The sequence below is a fragment of the Amblyomma mixtum genome, chromosome 1 (genome assembly GCF_055824585.1).
Source record: "Amblyomma mixtum isolate Tamu chromosome 1, ASM5582458v1, whole genome shotgun sequence".
NCBI classification, from domain to species: Eukaryota; Metazoa; Arthropoda; class Arachnida; order Ixodida; family Ixodidae; genus Amblyomma; species Amblyomma mixtum.
In genome coordinates, this window is record NC_143012.1 from 236,668,425 (window position 1) to 236,682,658 (window position 14,234).

Sequence of the window (14,234 nt, forward strand, 5' to 3'; positions counted from 1 at the left end):
TTTTTTCCCCTTTGTTCCCCTCCCCAAGTGTAGGGTAGCCAACTGGGCATTGCCTGGTTAACCTCCCTGCCTTTCCGTCCTTTTCTCTCTCTCTCTCTCTTTAATGCCAGCAAGTCATAACAAGACGCTTAAAGCCAACATGAGCCAAGCGCACAAAGAAACACAACTGAGCAGCTTTAATTCAAAAACTGTTCTCCTTGTCATCGTCCTGAAAGTCTGTCATATTTTTGTCAGTAGTAAAGTTTGCTTCCTTGTCCTCTTCATATTCCTCACCATCTTCATCCTCCTCCTCTTCAACGTCCATCTCAAACGTTCGCACGCGCCTGCGAGAATGGAACAACACGCACACTACGTTCCGTGCCCCACTAACAGCGAACGAAGCAGCGCGCATCTTCTCCAGTCGTCGGAAGTCCATCTTTTCGAGACATTGAGCTGCATCAATCGGCTGGATGCCCAATTCCACAAGGGTTGGGTGAGGAGGTGCATGTCTTGGCAGAGGTTGAAAATGGTTTTGGATATGTTTGAGTCCAAACTGGACCAATAAAGGTACACTGGAGTCTGCGTGCTCCCCTTCCTCGCTTAGCAGGACTGACAGTACATCATCATTGTAAAACTGAGCATCAAGAACTGCTGAGCACTTTGCATCATCTCCGTCTGCTCTGTACCGAAACCTGTGGAAGTAAATACAGGCCACAAGAAACTCATCTGTCATTGTCATGTGCTTGATTACATAGAGGTAACGTCCGGTAGTGCGATGAGGCACGAATGAGGTGTAGATGCATTTGTCTTTGCTTGATGTAACATGTGACACTGCAGGAAACTTGTCAAGCTGAACCATGGCTGCCAGTGTGATCTGTGCTTTCTTCGAAACACAAGGTCTGAGGGCATCAGTGAGACCCACAAATGCATTTGCGGCTGCCTGTTCCAACCGATTGTGTTCCTGGACAAGAGAGTTCTTTGGGTGATGAGGAATGGTGAAATCACGCACATCTGGATTGTCTTCTAGGAACTGCTGCCAGGCATTGAGGTGTGTTGGCAATGGGAAAGTGAGTGGCTCATCCTTGAGGTACTGCCCGACCCTTTCCATGCTGAATGAGCGTCGATTCTCTTCACTCCACTCAACTGCAAAGTTTTCTTTGAGGAACTCTGCAACAAACACAACGTCCTGCTGAGAGGAACGAGTTATTTCAACTGGTACAGTATCGTCAGTCAGCCGCAAAATGACCATGTATAACCAGCGGAAGAAAGCTCTGAAGTTGCGGATACTTGACTCTATCACCTGCAGCAATTCAGCGAGTTTCAGGAGGAAAGAACCTACACACTTTAGGCCATCATCAACAGCGTTACTGCGCAGTCCCAAGGCTCCAAACCTGTCCTGCCACAATGCCATGCCCCTGAGGTCAGCCAAGTGGTAGTACAATGCCTGCGTGACACCCTGACACTGCTTTAGCACATACTTCTGCACATTAGCGTAGCAGAGCTCAATAGCATGGCCCAGCTTCTTGAGCCCTTTCTCTGTGAGGTCATGCAAGAGGAACTTCTGAAGTGTATCTGAGAGCGTACCAAACATCAATAGTTCGAGAAAGTCATCGCTAACAGTGTCACTGGAAAAATTTTGTTTCTCCTGCGCGTAGTTGGCAAGCTTTGAGTCCACTTCAAGTAGGATGTCCTCCCACGCTTCCTTGACGGAGGTCATGGCACCTGCCAGGTAAGATGCCAGCGAGGTCACTTGGCCATACTTGAGAGTAATGATCCGCAGCTCCCTCCGCTTCTCTTTGAGCAGAGGCATGGCATAGGTCTGCAGGTACATACACTTGTCAGAGCTATCTCGCTCACTTTCCACAACGACAGTGAGCCTGCTGAATTCGTCAGACAGCCAGGCAGACACCACCTTTTTTGCTTGGTCCCCAGCGCCGTCCATCAGGACAACCTCAAAGTCAAGACATAAGAGCACACCGTAGGCATATAAGGAAATACGGCCGTCAGCTGTTCCAACAACAAGAATGTTGAAGTCTTCTTGGCTCTTGATCATCTTGCAGTCATCGATATTTTCTTCCACAGATTTTGCTGTCGAGATGCAACCATAGCTCTTGTTCAGGCTAGGCAGCTTTGGCAGGAATCCAGCAGAAAAATCGTGGTATATGTACGACCGGTGCTCTGCGCCTTCTATAACGCAGCCGTCTGTTGACCAGCAGAGACATGTTATCCCAGATGAGTGAGACAGGGTGTGGACTATGTCTGCATTCTCCACGTTGCACAGAATGATGGTGCCTGCAAAGAAAAGTGAGCAAGCAATGCCTTACACCATCCTGTGAAGCTCCAGGGATCCCCGTGAAAGATAACTTTGCAACAAGAATGACTGGGTTATTATGCCCAGTTTTCACTAGCCACCATGTATGGCTATCAGCAAACTATGTGCACTGTGATTATGCAGTAAAGTTATCTTGCTGGAACCCTTTTCCAGTGCTGTATTGCAAAGAATGACAACTGTGCAGACAAGTGTCTCACAATAGATGGGTGAAAAAGAAAGAGACAGCATAAAAGCAAATAACATCATTGCACAACACTACGAGATCTTGTGTGTGGCACTGCACACTTTTTCGTAATCATGCTTCAGCACAGCAGGGCTCACCTGTATTGTAGCCAATGGCAAGTAGCTTGCCGTCAGGCCTCCAGGCTAGACTGAGCACAGAGGTGGCGTGCTCCTTGCCACCAGGGGGAGCACGCAGCCAAACGCGCTTCCATGATAGTCGGTGCAGAGCCACATCACCCTGTGCCAGTGCCAGTGCAATCAGGTCCAACCGTGGGGACCACAGCATCAGCTCCACTTCGGCTGACACATGGCGTTCGTTCACCTGTCGAAAGGATGCCATAGCCTCCTGTGCAAGGAAAGGGAAGGTGGTTTAGGAGCAGGAAGTAGTGATGCAAAACTATCAGAAAATTGACTATCGATAGTATCGATAGTTTCTTTTTAACTGTCGATAGTGTAAAAAAACTATCGATACTATCGATAGACTATCGATATTATTATCGATAGTCTACTATCGATAGTAATACTATAGTGCTGGCTTGCTACTATACTATAGTAATATGACAGTGCTGGCTTGCTGACGTAACCGCTGCAGAAATGGTTTTCGCACACATGCTGTGCAACTTGGACATTCGCAAGCTAACATTTTATTCAGCAACTTTACGTAGGGAACGTCTACAGAGCTGGGTGACATGTAGGCCGCGAAAACGGGCGAGTCCTGTCAGCAACTCATACCATCACCTCCATACCACACACTCGGGAAACCAAGTTTAGGATGCAGTGTGTACGCGCGGTTGATTTCATAGTATCGATAGTACTATATATAAAAAGTATCGATACTGCTATAGATAGTACTATCAAAAGAACTATCGATAGTACTATCGATAGTCGCTTTTACCGTCGATAGTTCGATAGTGACTCAACTTTCGATAGTATCGATAGTACTATCGATAGTTTTGCATCACTGCTAACACTTTCAATGCACTGAAGTGACAGATCACATGCTCAGTGATTTTGGAGGTGGCTGCCAGAATTCAACAGCCCTAGTGGTCACTCTCTCTCATCACCAAAAGCAGCAGCAGCAGCCTAACTATGTCTACTATACAACAAAGGCCTCTCCCATATCCCTCCACTGAACCCTGTCCTATGCCAGCTGCGGCCACCTTATGCGCGCAAACTTCCTAATCTCCTCCACCAACCTGACTTTCTGCTGCCCCTGCTACGCCTGTCCTCTCTTGGAATCTATTCTGTTACCCTAAGGGCCAACTGGTTATCTTGACTTCGTGTCACATGCCCTGCCAGTTTCTTAATCTCGGTTTCAATTAAGATATCATTAACATGTTCACTGCATCGTGGATCACCGGCACGTCATGTGATTAATCCATGCTAGGCGTTCTCGAATACTGGGTCTCATAATGAAGCCATGGGTCAGATTTTATTGTGAGGTCAAAGGAGGAGGACTTCACAATAAAATCTGTCCTACAGCTTCTTCGCAGGACCCACTATTCGTGGCCTTACAGCACAAATAATTTACTTGACCCACTAGTGATCCACAACATAGTGAACATGTTAACTCATGTTTGTTCCCCGACCCATTCTCCTCCCTTAATGTAGCACCTGTCATTTCACTCTCCACAGCGCACTGCACTTTCCTCAACTTCATTTCAACCCTTTTCGTTAGCCTCCACATTTCTGCCACATAGGTGAGTACCGGAAGGATGCAGGTGTCACATATCACAGAAAATGATTGCAGTGCAAAAAAGAACAGAATGACAGCTGAGGGGACAAGGGAGAGTGCTGACTTCTGACAGGTTCATTTTGAGCAGTTGACATGAATACATGTGCTGTCCGATGCAAAGGTATCAACCGCACATGCACAAAGAAGCCAGCTCTTTATCTGACAGGGAAATGAAACTGGAGCTCACATAGTCTTCCCCTAGTATAGCGATGTGTTGATTTCTTGCGTGATGAATTTTTTGCTTCTGTCGGTGATGACAGTGCTCTCAAAATAAGGTGTGCAGTTCTTGTCATTGGTAGAGGACAAGCAGTGGCTTGCGAGGAAAGCTTCATAATCTTTGCTTCATGAGCGTTTATTACATTCTTGGAACGTGCCCTTAGCCTTTCAGTAATGCATCTCCTAGTTTGGCTAGCACAGAACTTTATACAACTTCTAAGAATCTCGTAGATACCTTCTGCACGTGCAACAAATGGCTGTTATATAGTTCCTTTTGAAGGATACTGGCAAACTGTTTTTCATTACCTGAAAGTACTTGCCAAATGCTCTCCATCCCATACTCGCACTCCCAGTTAATTCACTCTTGTGGTAGGAATCTGTGATCACTAGCAGCCCCAAGAAGACATAGCCCCTTGCCCCCTCCAATTCTTTGCTGCCTATCGTAAACTGCTCCTATCTAGAGACTGTTGAACATTACTTTAGTTTTCTGCATATTCACTTTTAGACCAACTGTTCTGCTTTGCTTGTCTAGGTTCTCAATTATGCTCTGCTCAGTTTCTGAAGTTCAGCATTGAAGCTTGAAGGCACATGCTGTGAATGTCAGAACCAGGAGTTTCATGTGTGAACATCCTTGGTGCCCACACGGGAGGATAGCAGGAGGGTGGAAAGGTTAAGAAAACAGTTACAATAATTTTTTTACATTTTCAAAGAACTGTGAGGAGCAGGTGATGATAGCAACTTTGTTTGGAAGACTGTTCCATTAGAGTCTGCAGCTGTGTGAGGAAAAGCACAATTTGAAAATGTGACAGTGTGAGAACGGTTGGTTGGTTTATGGGGTTTAACGTCCCAAAGCGACTAAGGCTATGAGAGACGCCGTAGTGGAGGGCTCCGGAAATTTCGACCACCTGGGGTTCTTTAACGTGCACTGACATCGCACAGTACACGGGCCTCTAGAATTTCTCCTCCAAAGAAATTCCAGCCGCCGCGGCCGGGATCGAACCCGCGTCTTTTGGGTCAGCAGCTGAGCACCATAGCCACTGAGCCACCGCGGCGGCGCAGTGTGAGAACGATGACGGCAACATTTATTTAGCTGATGGTAGGTGTGGTGTGATATGTATGTGTGTGCATGTGTGTGTGTGTGGGGGGTATAATTAGGTGCGACGCGCATACGGCTGTGAAAAATTTTTTGGAATAAAGATCGGCTGGCAATGCAATGACAGAGCAATAAGGGTGATAATTCGGATGCTTTTTTCACGGAGATACTGCATATGTCATAAGACTACGATGAATGAATAAAACGAGCGGCGTGATTTTGAACAGATTCAACAGCATTAATAAGATACGCTTGATTAGGATTTCAAGTGGGAGATGCAAATTCTAGCTTGGAGAAATAATAAGCATTCCCATTTAAAATGCTTCATAACGTTCTGGCGGTTAAAAAGGCACACATTGCAATAATCTTATGAATACAAAGAAAAGGGTCCCCCCCCCTCCCCTAAAGTAAGCACCGAAATGTGGCGTATTGTAGCAACCTGTGCTGTCTTTGCTACAGCTCAAGGCGTCATTTTTTACCGTGAACTGGTAGGCAATGCGAAGAAATTTAGCACGTAAACAACCGTCATCAAAAAAAAAAAAAATAAGTTGTCACTTCGCGTATTCCCCAGGGGTTAAAGCATCCGAGCCGCCGCGGTGGCTCAGTGGTTATGGCGCTCGGTGCTGACCCGATATAGACGCCGGTTCGATCCCGGCCGCGGCGGTCGAATTTCCGTGGAGGCGAAATTCTAGAGGCCTGTGTACTGTGCGATGGTAGTGCACGTTAAAGAACCCCAGGTGGTCGAAATTTCCGGAGCCCTTCACTACGGCGTCCCCCAGAGCCGGAGTCGCTTTCGGACCACAAACCGCATCTGACACCGTCTTGCAAGCCGTGCATGGGGGCACAGCAGCGGGTTAATATTATATTTTTAACAAACGCTCGGATCGGAGGCGGTAAGTCATATCACAAGGGCAGCAAGCACACCAATATGAATTAAGTGGCAACAGAAACGAATGCTACAACGGCAGACACCTTACGTCTTGGAGAACAGGAACAGCTGATCGCGACGCCACTCGACTCGCGCACAGGCTTAGGTCATTGTCAAGGCTTGAGAAGATTTCGCGGCACTAAATCGTTTAGAAACACAGAAACGCGATGGGAGAATAATTAAGCTGAAGTGGTTATCTTATCTAATTAGAAAAGAAACTACGCGTTTGCCTCTGATGCGCATCCAAGATTTGCGGCAAGAAGCAGAAAGCTCAGCGTTGCCAGGTTAGGTTCGTGTCGCAGCGAAAATCACTTCTACGAGCTTTTTTTGAAAGGGGAGAATATCTTCTACAGGTAAAATTTACACGCATGTACGTTCACATACCACCTTGACACCTTAACACGGTAATAAATATGCTGTTTAATGTCAGATGTTAGTGCCACCGACCAATTTAAAGTGCCTATCTTTATCCCTTTTTGTCACGTTTATCAGGAAAGGCGTTTATCGTTTATCGGTTTATTTTATGAAGTCGAATTACAAAAATTCTCTCGAACTATTTTTTTTTCGCATCAGGGCTTGCACTAAACATGCGCGATTAATCAGGCAAAAGGACAGTTCATACATCATCAAGGACTGCGTTTGTTTACAGTTGGTGTTTTACAATCCTAGTGGCTGAAGGCTAATAATGTTCAGATCTCTTGCAAGAGAACGAAGCATCTAGGCAGAGCGACCTAGGAACTATGACCATTTTACCTAGTTTTGCAACAAAAAGTACCGAAGTAAACGCAATCTTGAAATTATGTCATTACAAGTCACGTGATAGAATACCTTCCTCCTTTTAGCCCTATACGTCCGGCGGCGATTTCGAGCATTTCGAGTGCCTCAAAATCGGCATCTGCGGGCGATTAGTCGTGCAGTGCAGTGACCGACAGCCTTGTCAGATCGGGTTGCTTAGAAGGCAAGCCTTTGTTTTGACGAGTCTTTGAGCGCAGTGTGTTGAATAAGCTCACTGTGTCTGTTTTGAATATGAACGCTCAAGGCGAACCAGCTATTGCTGCGGATTCTGTGTTAAGGAGGTCCGGCGAATTGCCGGTTAAAGACAAAATTGAAGTGAAAGGCTATGACTTCAACGATGGAATCGACTACTCCCGTATACTGGAAAGTTACAAGTGCTCCGGCTTTCAGGCGACTCATTTTGACCGAGCTGTCAACGAGATAAACCGCATGGTGAGTAGAAAGTATTCTTCCTTAGGCGTCTTCTCTGGACTTGACTGCATGAGAGACTGAATTCTTCATATATTTGCTAGTGCTTTAGAAGAGCGGTCGACGTTTTGGTTTCACTTAGACGAAGTTTTACATTTGTTTCACCTAGTTGGAATGCAGAGCCGTGCCTCTCGAAAAGGATCAGCTTGATGAGCACGAGACGGATGAATTCATTCGTAGAAAGTATGGCTGCACGATTTTTCTGGGCTACACCTCCAACATGGCGTCTGCTGGGGTCAGAGACGTTATCAGGTTTCTTGTGGAACATAAAATGGTAAGATTTCATACTGGCATGAAAATGGTGCCTTCCCGTGTTATTGTACCGCGCAGTTCTGACTTGACACTTTCGAGCTTTCTGCTCGTGCTGTAAACGTTTGCCAGTGCACGTATATTCAACGGAAATAAACTGCTGTGTGCTTCATTTTCAGGTTGATTGCATTGTGACTACTGCGGGCGGTGTTGAAGAGGACCTCATTAAGTGTTTGGCACCCACATATATTGGCGATTTCACTCTGAAGGGGAGCTCCCTGCGTGACTTGGGCATCAATCGCATTGGGAACTTGCTGGCCCCAAATGACAATTACTGCCTTTTTGAGAACTGGGTGATACCCATTTTTAACGCAATGCTCGAGGAGCAGCGTACTCAGGGGACCATCTGGTCACCATCCAAAATGATAGAAAGGTTTGGAAATGAAATCAATGACAAAAGCTCCATTTATTACTGGGCTGCAAAGAACAAGATCCCAGTGTTCTGTCCTGCATTAACGGATGGTTCCCTTGGTGACATGATCTACTTTCATTCGTACCGAAACCCAGGTCTGATTGTGGACATAGCTCAAGACATTCGTCGCATCAATTCCATAGCTGTGAAAGCGGTGCGATCAGGTATGGTGATAGTAGGTGGTGGACTAGTAAAGCACCACATCTGCAACTCAAACATGATGCGCAATGGTGCAGATTTTGCTGTGTTCATGAATACAGCTGCAGAGTTTGATGGCAGTGATGCAGGTGCATCTCCCGACGAAGCAGTATCCTGGGGAAAAATCCGCAAAGATGCCCACCCAGTTAAAATTTTTGCTGATGCTACACTTGTGTTTCCTCTCCTGGTGGCAAGAACGTTTGCCACGTGGCATTTCCGGCATAAGGAGCTAGGAAATGGTGATCAGTGAAGCTTTTTTTGGTAACAACTACACACCTTTTACGACTGAAGAGTCGCAGTTTGGCTGGAACAGTCGTGTTTACACCTTGCAAGATAATTTAGGCACAGTTCATGAGCATTGCTCCATTATTGGAAGGGTGTGAACCATTTAAAAGTAAAGTTAACTGCTTTAAATTGAACAGTTCAGAAGCTGTTGTTAGGCTTATAAGAGCAGCCCGTGTGAGAAAAAATTCACTCTTAAAACAAAAGAGGTTTGTTCCAATATTTACTTAGTTATAGCTAAGGACTGGCACCTTGTAAGTGAAAGGAGTATGATGACCAGGGAATTTTTAGGGCAGTTTGCACTGAAAGAGGGTAGTTCCCATTGTCGAGTGTTAACTACCGTTTTTAATTAGAGTTGCAAGTATCTGCGAAAAGGATACCTGAATAATAACTTTGTTTTACAGTGTAGGCAGCAGCATCTATTTTGTGAGCATTGTGTAAAAAAATTTCCTTTGCTTTTATGTGTTTCATGCAGATGCGTATTGTATTCCGGTTATAAACGGGAGTGATGCAAGACCGTTTGGAAAGTGCTTCCATAGCTCATTAAAGTTCACTTTCAGCATATATGCCATATTTCACCTTTGTGGTAAATTGATGTATGGAAGGGCTTATTTTTCATAAGTATTTATTTAATTTTCTTTTGTTTGTATTCTTCTTAGTCTGCACTGTTTAAAGGTGTATTTGTTTAATGTGAAACATGAAGAGCATAACTGAAACATGAACATAAGAACACAAAAATATTAGATTCTCCAGAAGGATGACAGGCTGGGCTCATTGAAATGCTAACGTCATCGCATCATCCTAGTGGAAATTAAATGCGCTAGTATTAATTCTCCTTCAGCTAAAACCGTCTCGTTTTGTGTTTCCATTTTCACTGTCTTGATCGCTTGACGCTGACTGCACATACATGTGAGGAGAGATAAAGTGCGTTATAAAGCTTCCGCATAGACTATCAATTCTGCTAATCATGCCCATGAACAAGGGTTGGTCAATGAATTCTGTTGGGATGTGATTGGTTTAGTTTACTAAACAGAAAGCTGCTAGACTATGCTACAGAACCAGTTCGCTTAGCTACATTGTGCTTTACACAAATACTGTTCTAGAATTACACAGTTCATCAGAAATCTGATCTGAGCATAAAGATTTGTGGGGGGGGGGGGGGGGGGGGGGGCTGTGCTCCCTCAGGAGATATGTTGGGGGGGAGTGCCCTCTTGACCCCCCCCCCTTTCCTGTTCCGGAGTCCGTGCATGTGTTAGAAGGACTAGAAGCTACAATATGAAGCAAATTTGACCAATCAACTACCCTGGTAATGATTGGCGACTGCGAAATTTCCGGAGCCCTTCACTACGGCGTCTCTCATGGCCTCAGTCGCTTTGGGACGTTAAACCCCATAAACCATAAACTGAAGGCATGTCCAATGGTAATGATTCTGCGACAGGTGGATTGATTAGCTGTGCGTTGTAAATAGCTTGCAGGACACAACGTAGAGTGTGATGAAGGATATTTTTGGGCATAGAGTGGTTTTCTTATGCCCACGCCACATGGACGTGGGTATAAGATTGCACTGCACATGTGTGCAGTGCCATCAAGTGCTTGCTGCCTGAAGTATTAATGGCATTCACATGGTGTCACACATGTAGATTTAATGTCATTAGCCTCGCTGCCATTCGTAGCTTACGGAGTATGGCACAACTCATTCGCCCAAGTACTCATCCCCATTCCTCACGCTGAAAAGCATGTAGCATCGCTGGAAGCAACCTCCTATCAAGGCAAAAAATGTGTTATACCTGTATCTCATCTCTTAAGCTGTTTGCAGAAGAGTGAAAGGTAGAGCTTTCTCATCCAATCAGGGCCAAGGATGACAACTAATAGTTCCTCAAATATTTGAGTAGTGTTGTGACTATTTTTCAGACAGTTATTGCAGCAATTGAAAAGGTAGTTCAGGATGGTATTTTTAATGTATAGTGTTCCATTCACTGGTTAAATTAGCAGAGAAAGTCCGCACGAACACAGCACTGCGGAGGCTTGCTGCGAAGTGGTACGCCTCCATCCGTAAACATAGCATCCGCTGAGTCGGCCCAGTCTCCTGCGCGCAGCAGCTGGACACTGTTGCTCTTTTCTTCCCAGGGATGGAGCCACCAGTCATGGGGGCGAGAGGTGTGGAGAAACACTTTTTGCAGTGCATACTGTTCTGATTGGCTCAGATCACACAGCCTTCATAGTGCTGCAAACAACTTGCGAGATGAAGTATAACTTTCTGTCATTAGGAACTTCTACTGCAGTTTCATTGCGCCATTGTTACCAACACTTCTGGCTGACACTCGTTTATAGCTACTTTTCGACTCTGTCGTCTAAGAAGAGCGGCATTTTCTGCAAGAGAATTTTCATATTGCAACTGGATTACATTGACGAGATTTTGTGCTCATGAGCACTGCCTATAACCAGGTAACATTTTTGACTGGCTTGCAGGGGTTATCGTTGTGACTTGCTTATAATGACATTAAATTTGGACATGTAGCACCAACTCCAAAACCCCTGCAGGGGCATCTGCTACATACAGATGTTGTTGAGTCGTGATACCATGGGTTCCTGAGCATCCTCCGCAGGAACATCCCCACAGGGGGATGATGGTGATCAGTGAGTCACCACGGACCCAAGCACCCGCTTGGGTCCGTGGCATCGCCGTGTCCGGGGAAAAGGGAAACCTGGTGTGGAAAAACACTTTTTGCAGTGCACACTGTTCTGATTGGCTCAGATCACCACAGCCATCAAATGCCGAGCATTTGGACCTTCAAGGCCCCTCGGCGGAGGCAACACACCACTTTGGCCCCAGCTTTCTGTAGATGGAAAAGGTAACTGCCAACTTTTCCCGCCACCCAGCCGGGGGAAATTGGCAGTCACCTGTTCCTGTCCTCCTCTCTCTCTCAATACCCTATTCCTTTCTCAAACTTTCCTGTCTCCTCCTCTCTTCTTAGTTTTCCCTTTTTTCCTGGCGGCTAGGGTTAACCTCGTGTGGCTGACAAACCTGTGTCTCACCATATTGGGTTATAGTTGTGGTGTACAGCTGGCGTGGGCGGGGCTTTTTTTATAGTTCCTGTCCTGTCCAGATTTTGCGAAAGCTTTTGATAAAATTCCTCACCGTCGTTTATTAGTAAAACTTGCATAGCTAAACTTACATCTTAACGTACTACAATGGTTGAGCAGTTTCTCATGAATCGTTCTCAATCAGTCTTTGCTTACAGCCACCTGTCTAACGGCCTCCCAGTTACATCATGCATTTCGCAAGGATCTGTACTCAGTCCATTACTCTTCTTAAATATATTAATGACTTACCTGACCACGTTTTCTGCAGTATTCGAATGTTTGCTGACAACTGTGTTATCTTAATAGTGTTACTTAATTGGTGTAATGATGGGCTGATGTCCCTCAATCCTAATAAATGCAAACTCTTATCCTTCTCTCATCGCCACAGCCGGCTTTGCTTCCAGTATTCCATTTCTAACGCCTCGATTGTATCACTATCATCTTATAAGTATCTAGGAGTCACCTTGTCTTGTGATTTATCTTGGTGCACCCATATTGGCAACATCATTTCAGCATCGAATAAAACACTCGGTTTTCTCAAGCGCCATCTCTGCTTTGCCCCTCTACACGTAAAATTACTCTCATATAAATCGCTTATCAGACCAAAATTAGAATATGCCTCTGCCATATGGAGCCCGCACCAAACTTACTTACTTAATGCATTAGAAGCTGTCCAAAATCGTGCCACTCGATTCATCCACTCTTTATACTCATATGACAGCATTTCTTTATTGAAAGCATTATCGGGACTACCACCCCTTTCGTTCCATCGTCTCATTGCAAGTCTCACCCTTTATCACAAATTATTTCATTCTTCCCTCAATCGGTCACCGTATATCACAGCTGTAGCACGCATATCTCACCGCACCAGTCATCCTCTACAAGTTGCCCGGCCGCCATTGCATACTGCCACCTTTTCTGCTTCATTTTAATTTTTTTTTCGAGCAGCAACGGACTGAAATGGCCTACTCCGTGACATCGTCAACATCGCTTCATCCGCTACATGTAACCGATCACCTTCAGTGCTAAATAATATTCGCTGTTTTGTTTGCTCATTTCATTAAAATCTCGCCTCTTATGTAACCTCTGATACAAGGGGGTCTTTAAGGAAAATAAACTGAACGGTCCCAGTGTTGGGCTCCATGGTGGGTGGCTGGCACCATTGCCAAACACCAAATTTCTTCTGTGGCTTCTCATTTTTTTAACATTGATCTCGCTCCCAAAAGAGGGTGCACCGAGGCATCGAAATTCTTCGCAAAGAATGCAACCTCATTCCCACGTTTGCACATTGTTCACAGCGAAGATGAGGACAACACTGCTCTACTCTTATCTCCATTGTTACCAGGACCTTGACAAATACCATCAGACAAGGATATAAAATCAAAAAGCTAGCAAACAGCGACCTTCTCTTAGAAATATTATACAACCATCAACAAGGAAAACTTGTCAGAAGTGAAATCCTTTGGAAAAATCGCAATCAGTCCACACCATTCTTTGAGCACAGTTCGGGGAGTTATCTTGGATGATGACCTCTAATATGTAACTGATGAAGTTCTGGAAGGCTTAAAGGAACAAAACGTGACCAATGTATACAGGATAACAATTGGACGAGGCAATAAAAAAAATACCCACAAGGCACATTGTCCTTACTTTCACATTGAGCATCCTCCTAGACTCCGTAGGAATATGCTGCATGAAACACCAACTCTCGCAATATGCATCAAATCCATGATGCTGCCTCAAGTGCCAAAGGTACGGTTGCAGCTCTCAGAGCTGCTGGGGCCAATTAACATGTGAAAAATGTGCGTCCCATGAACACGACTTGCAGAAATGTGAAATTGTACCACACCCACGTGTAATTTGTGGGGACAGCCATCCTGCGCACTCATGTTCATGCCCAGTTTGGAAGAAAGAAAAGGAAACTGTGACACTCAAAATAAAAGAAAACATAACCTTAAGAGAAGCACTGAAACAAGTTACATCGATTCACAAACCAACCCTTTCTGTCATGGTGCAGTAGGGCAGAGCATCACAACTGCTTTCGGTACCTGGCCGGGTCACACGCAATGAGCCTGGAGCAGGGCCACCCGTGCCCCTGGTGGCAGCAGCTAGTCCTGCGCCACCACCCACAAAACGGGCCATGCAGACCTCCAGGTAAGCAGGCCCTAAGGCCCCTTCCCC

General features: G+C 45.4%; 2 protein-coding genes across 3 annotated transcripts; one reads left to right on the forward strand and one right to left on the reverse strand.

The window, feature by feature from the left end:
* Positions 1 to 151: 151 nt before the first annotated feature.
* APC4 (anaphase-promoting complex subunit 4) lies at positions 152 to 6,803 on the reverse strand. Of its 2 annotated transcripts, none has more exons than XM_089565018.1 (3): positions 6,555 to 6,803; positions 2,633 to 2,879; positions 152 to 2,271 (listed from the first exon to the last, which is right to left on the reverse strand). In XM_089565018.1, the coding sequence occupies exons 2-3, from the start codon at positions 2,871 to 2,873 to the stop codon at positions 182 to 184; spliced, it is 2,331 nt and encodes a 776-aa protein (XP_089421144.1). In that variant the 5' UTR covers positions 2,874 to 2,879; positions 6,555 to 6,803; the 3' UTR covers positions 152 to 181. The 2 variants fall into 2 exon arrangements, with proteins under 2 accessions (XP_089421144.1, XP_089421141.1); XM_089565015.1 differs by having other exon boundaries at positions 6,550 to 6,803.
* Positions 6,804 to 7,178: 375 nt separating this feature from the next.
* On the forward strand, positions 7,179 to 9,540 carry LOC149371284 (putative deoxyhypusine synthase). The gene is made up of 3 exons (XM_089565020.1): positions 7,179 to 7,732; positions 7,878 to 8,042; positions 8,197 to 9,540. Exons 1-3 carry the CDS (start codon positions 7,532 to 7,534, stop codon positions 8,935 to 8,937), a joined length of 1,107 nt encoding a protein of 368 aa, XP_089421146.1. The 5' UTR covers positions 7,179 to 7,531; the 3' UTR covers positions 8,938 to 9,540.
* Positions 9,541 to 14,234: the final 4,694 nt, after the last annotated feature.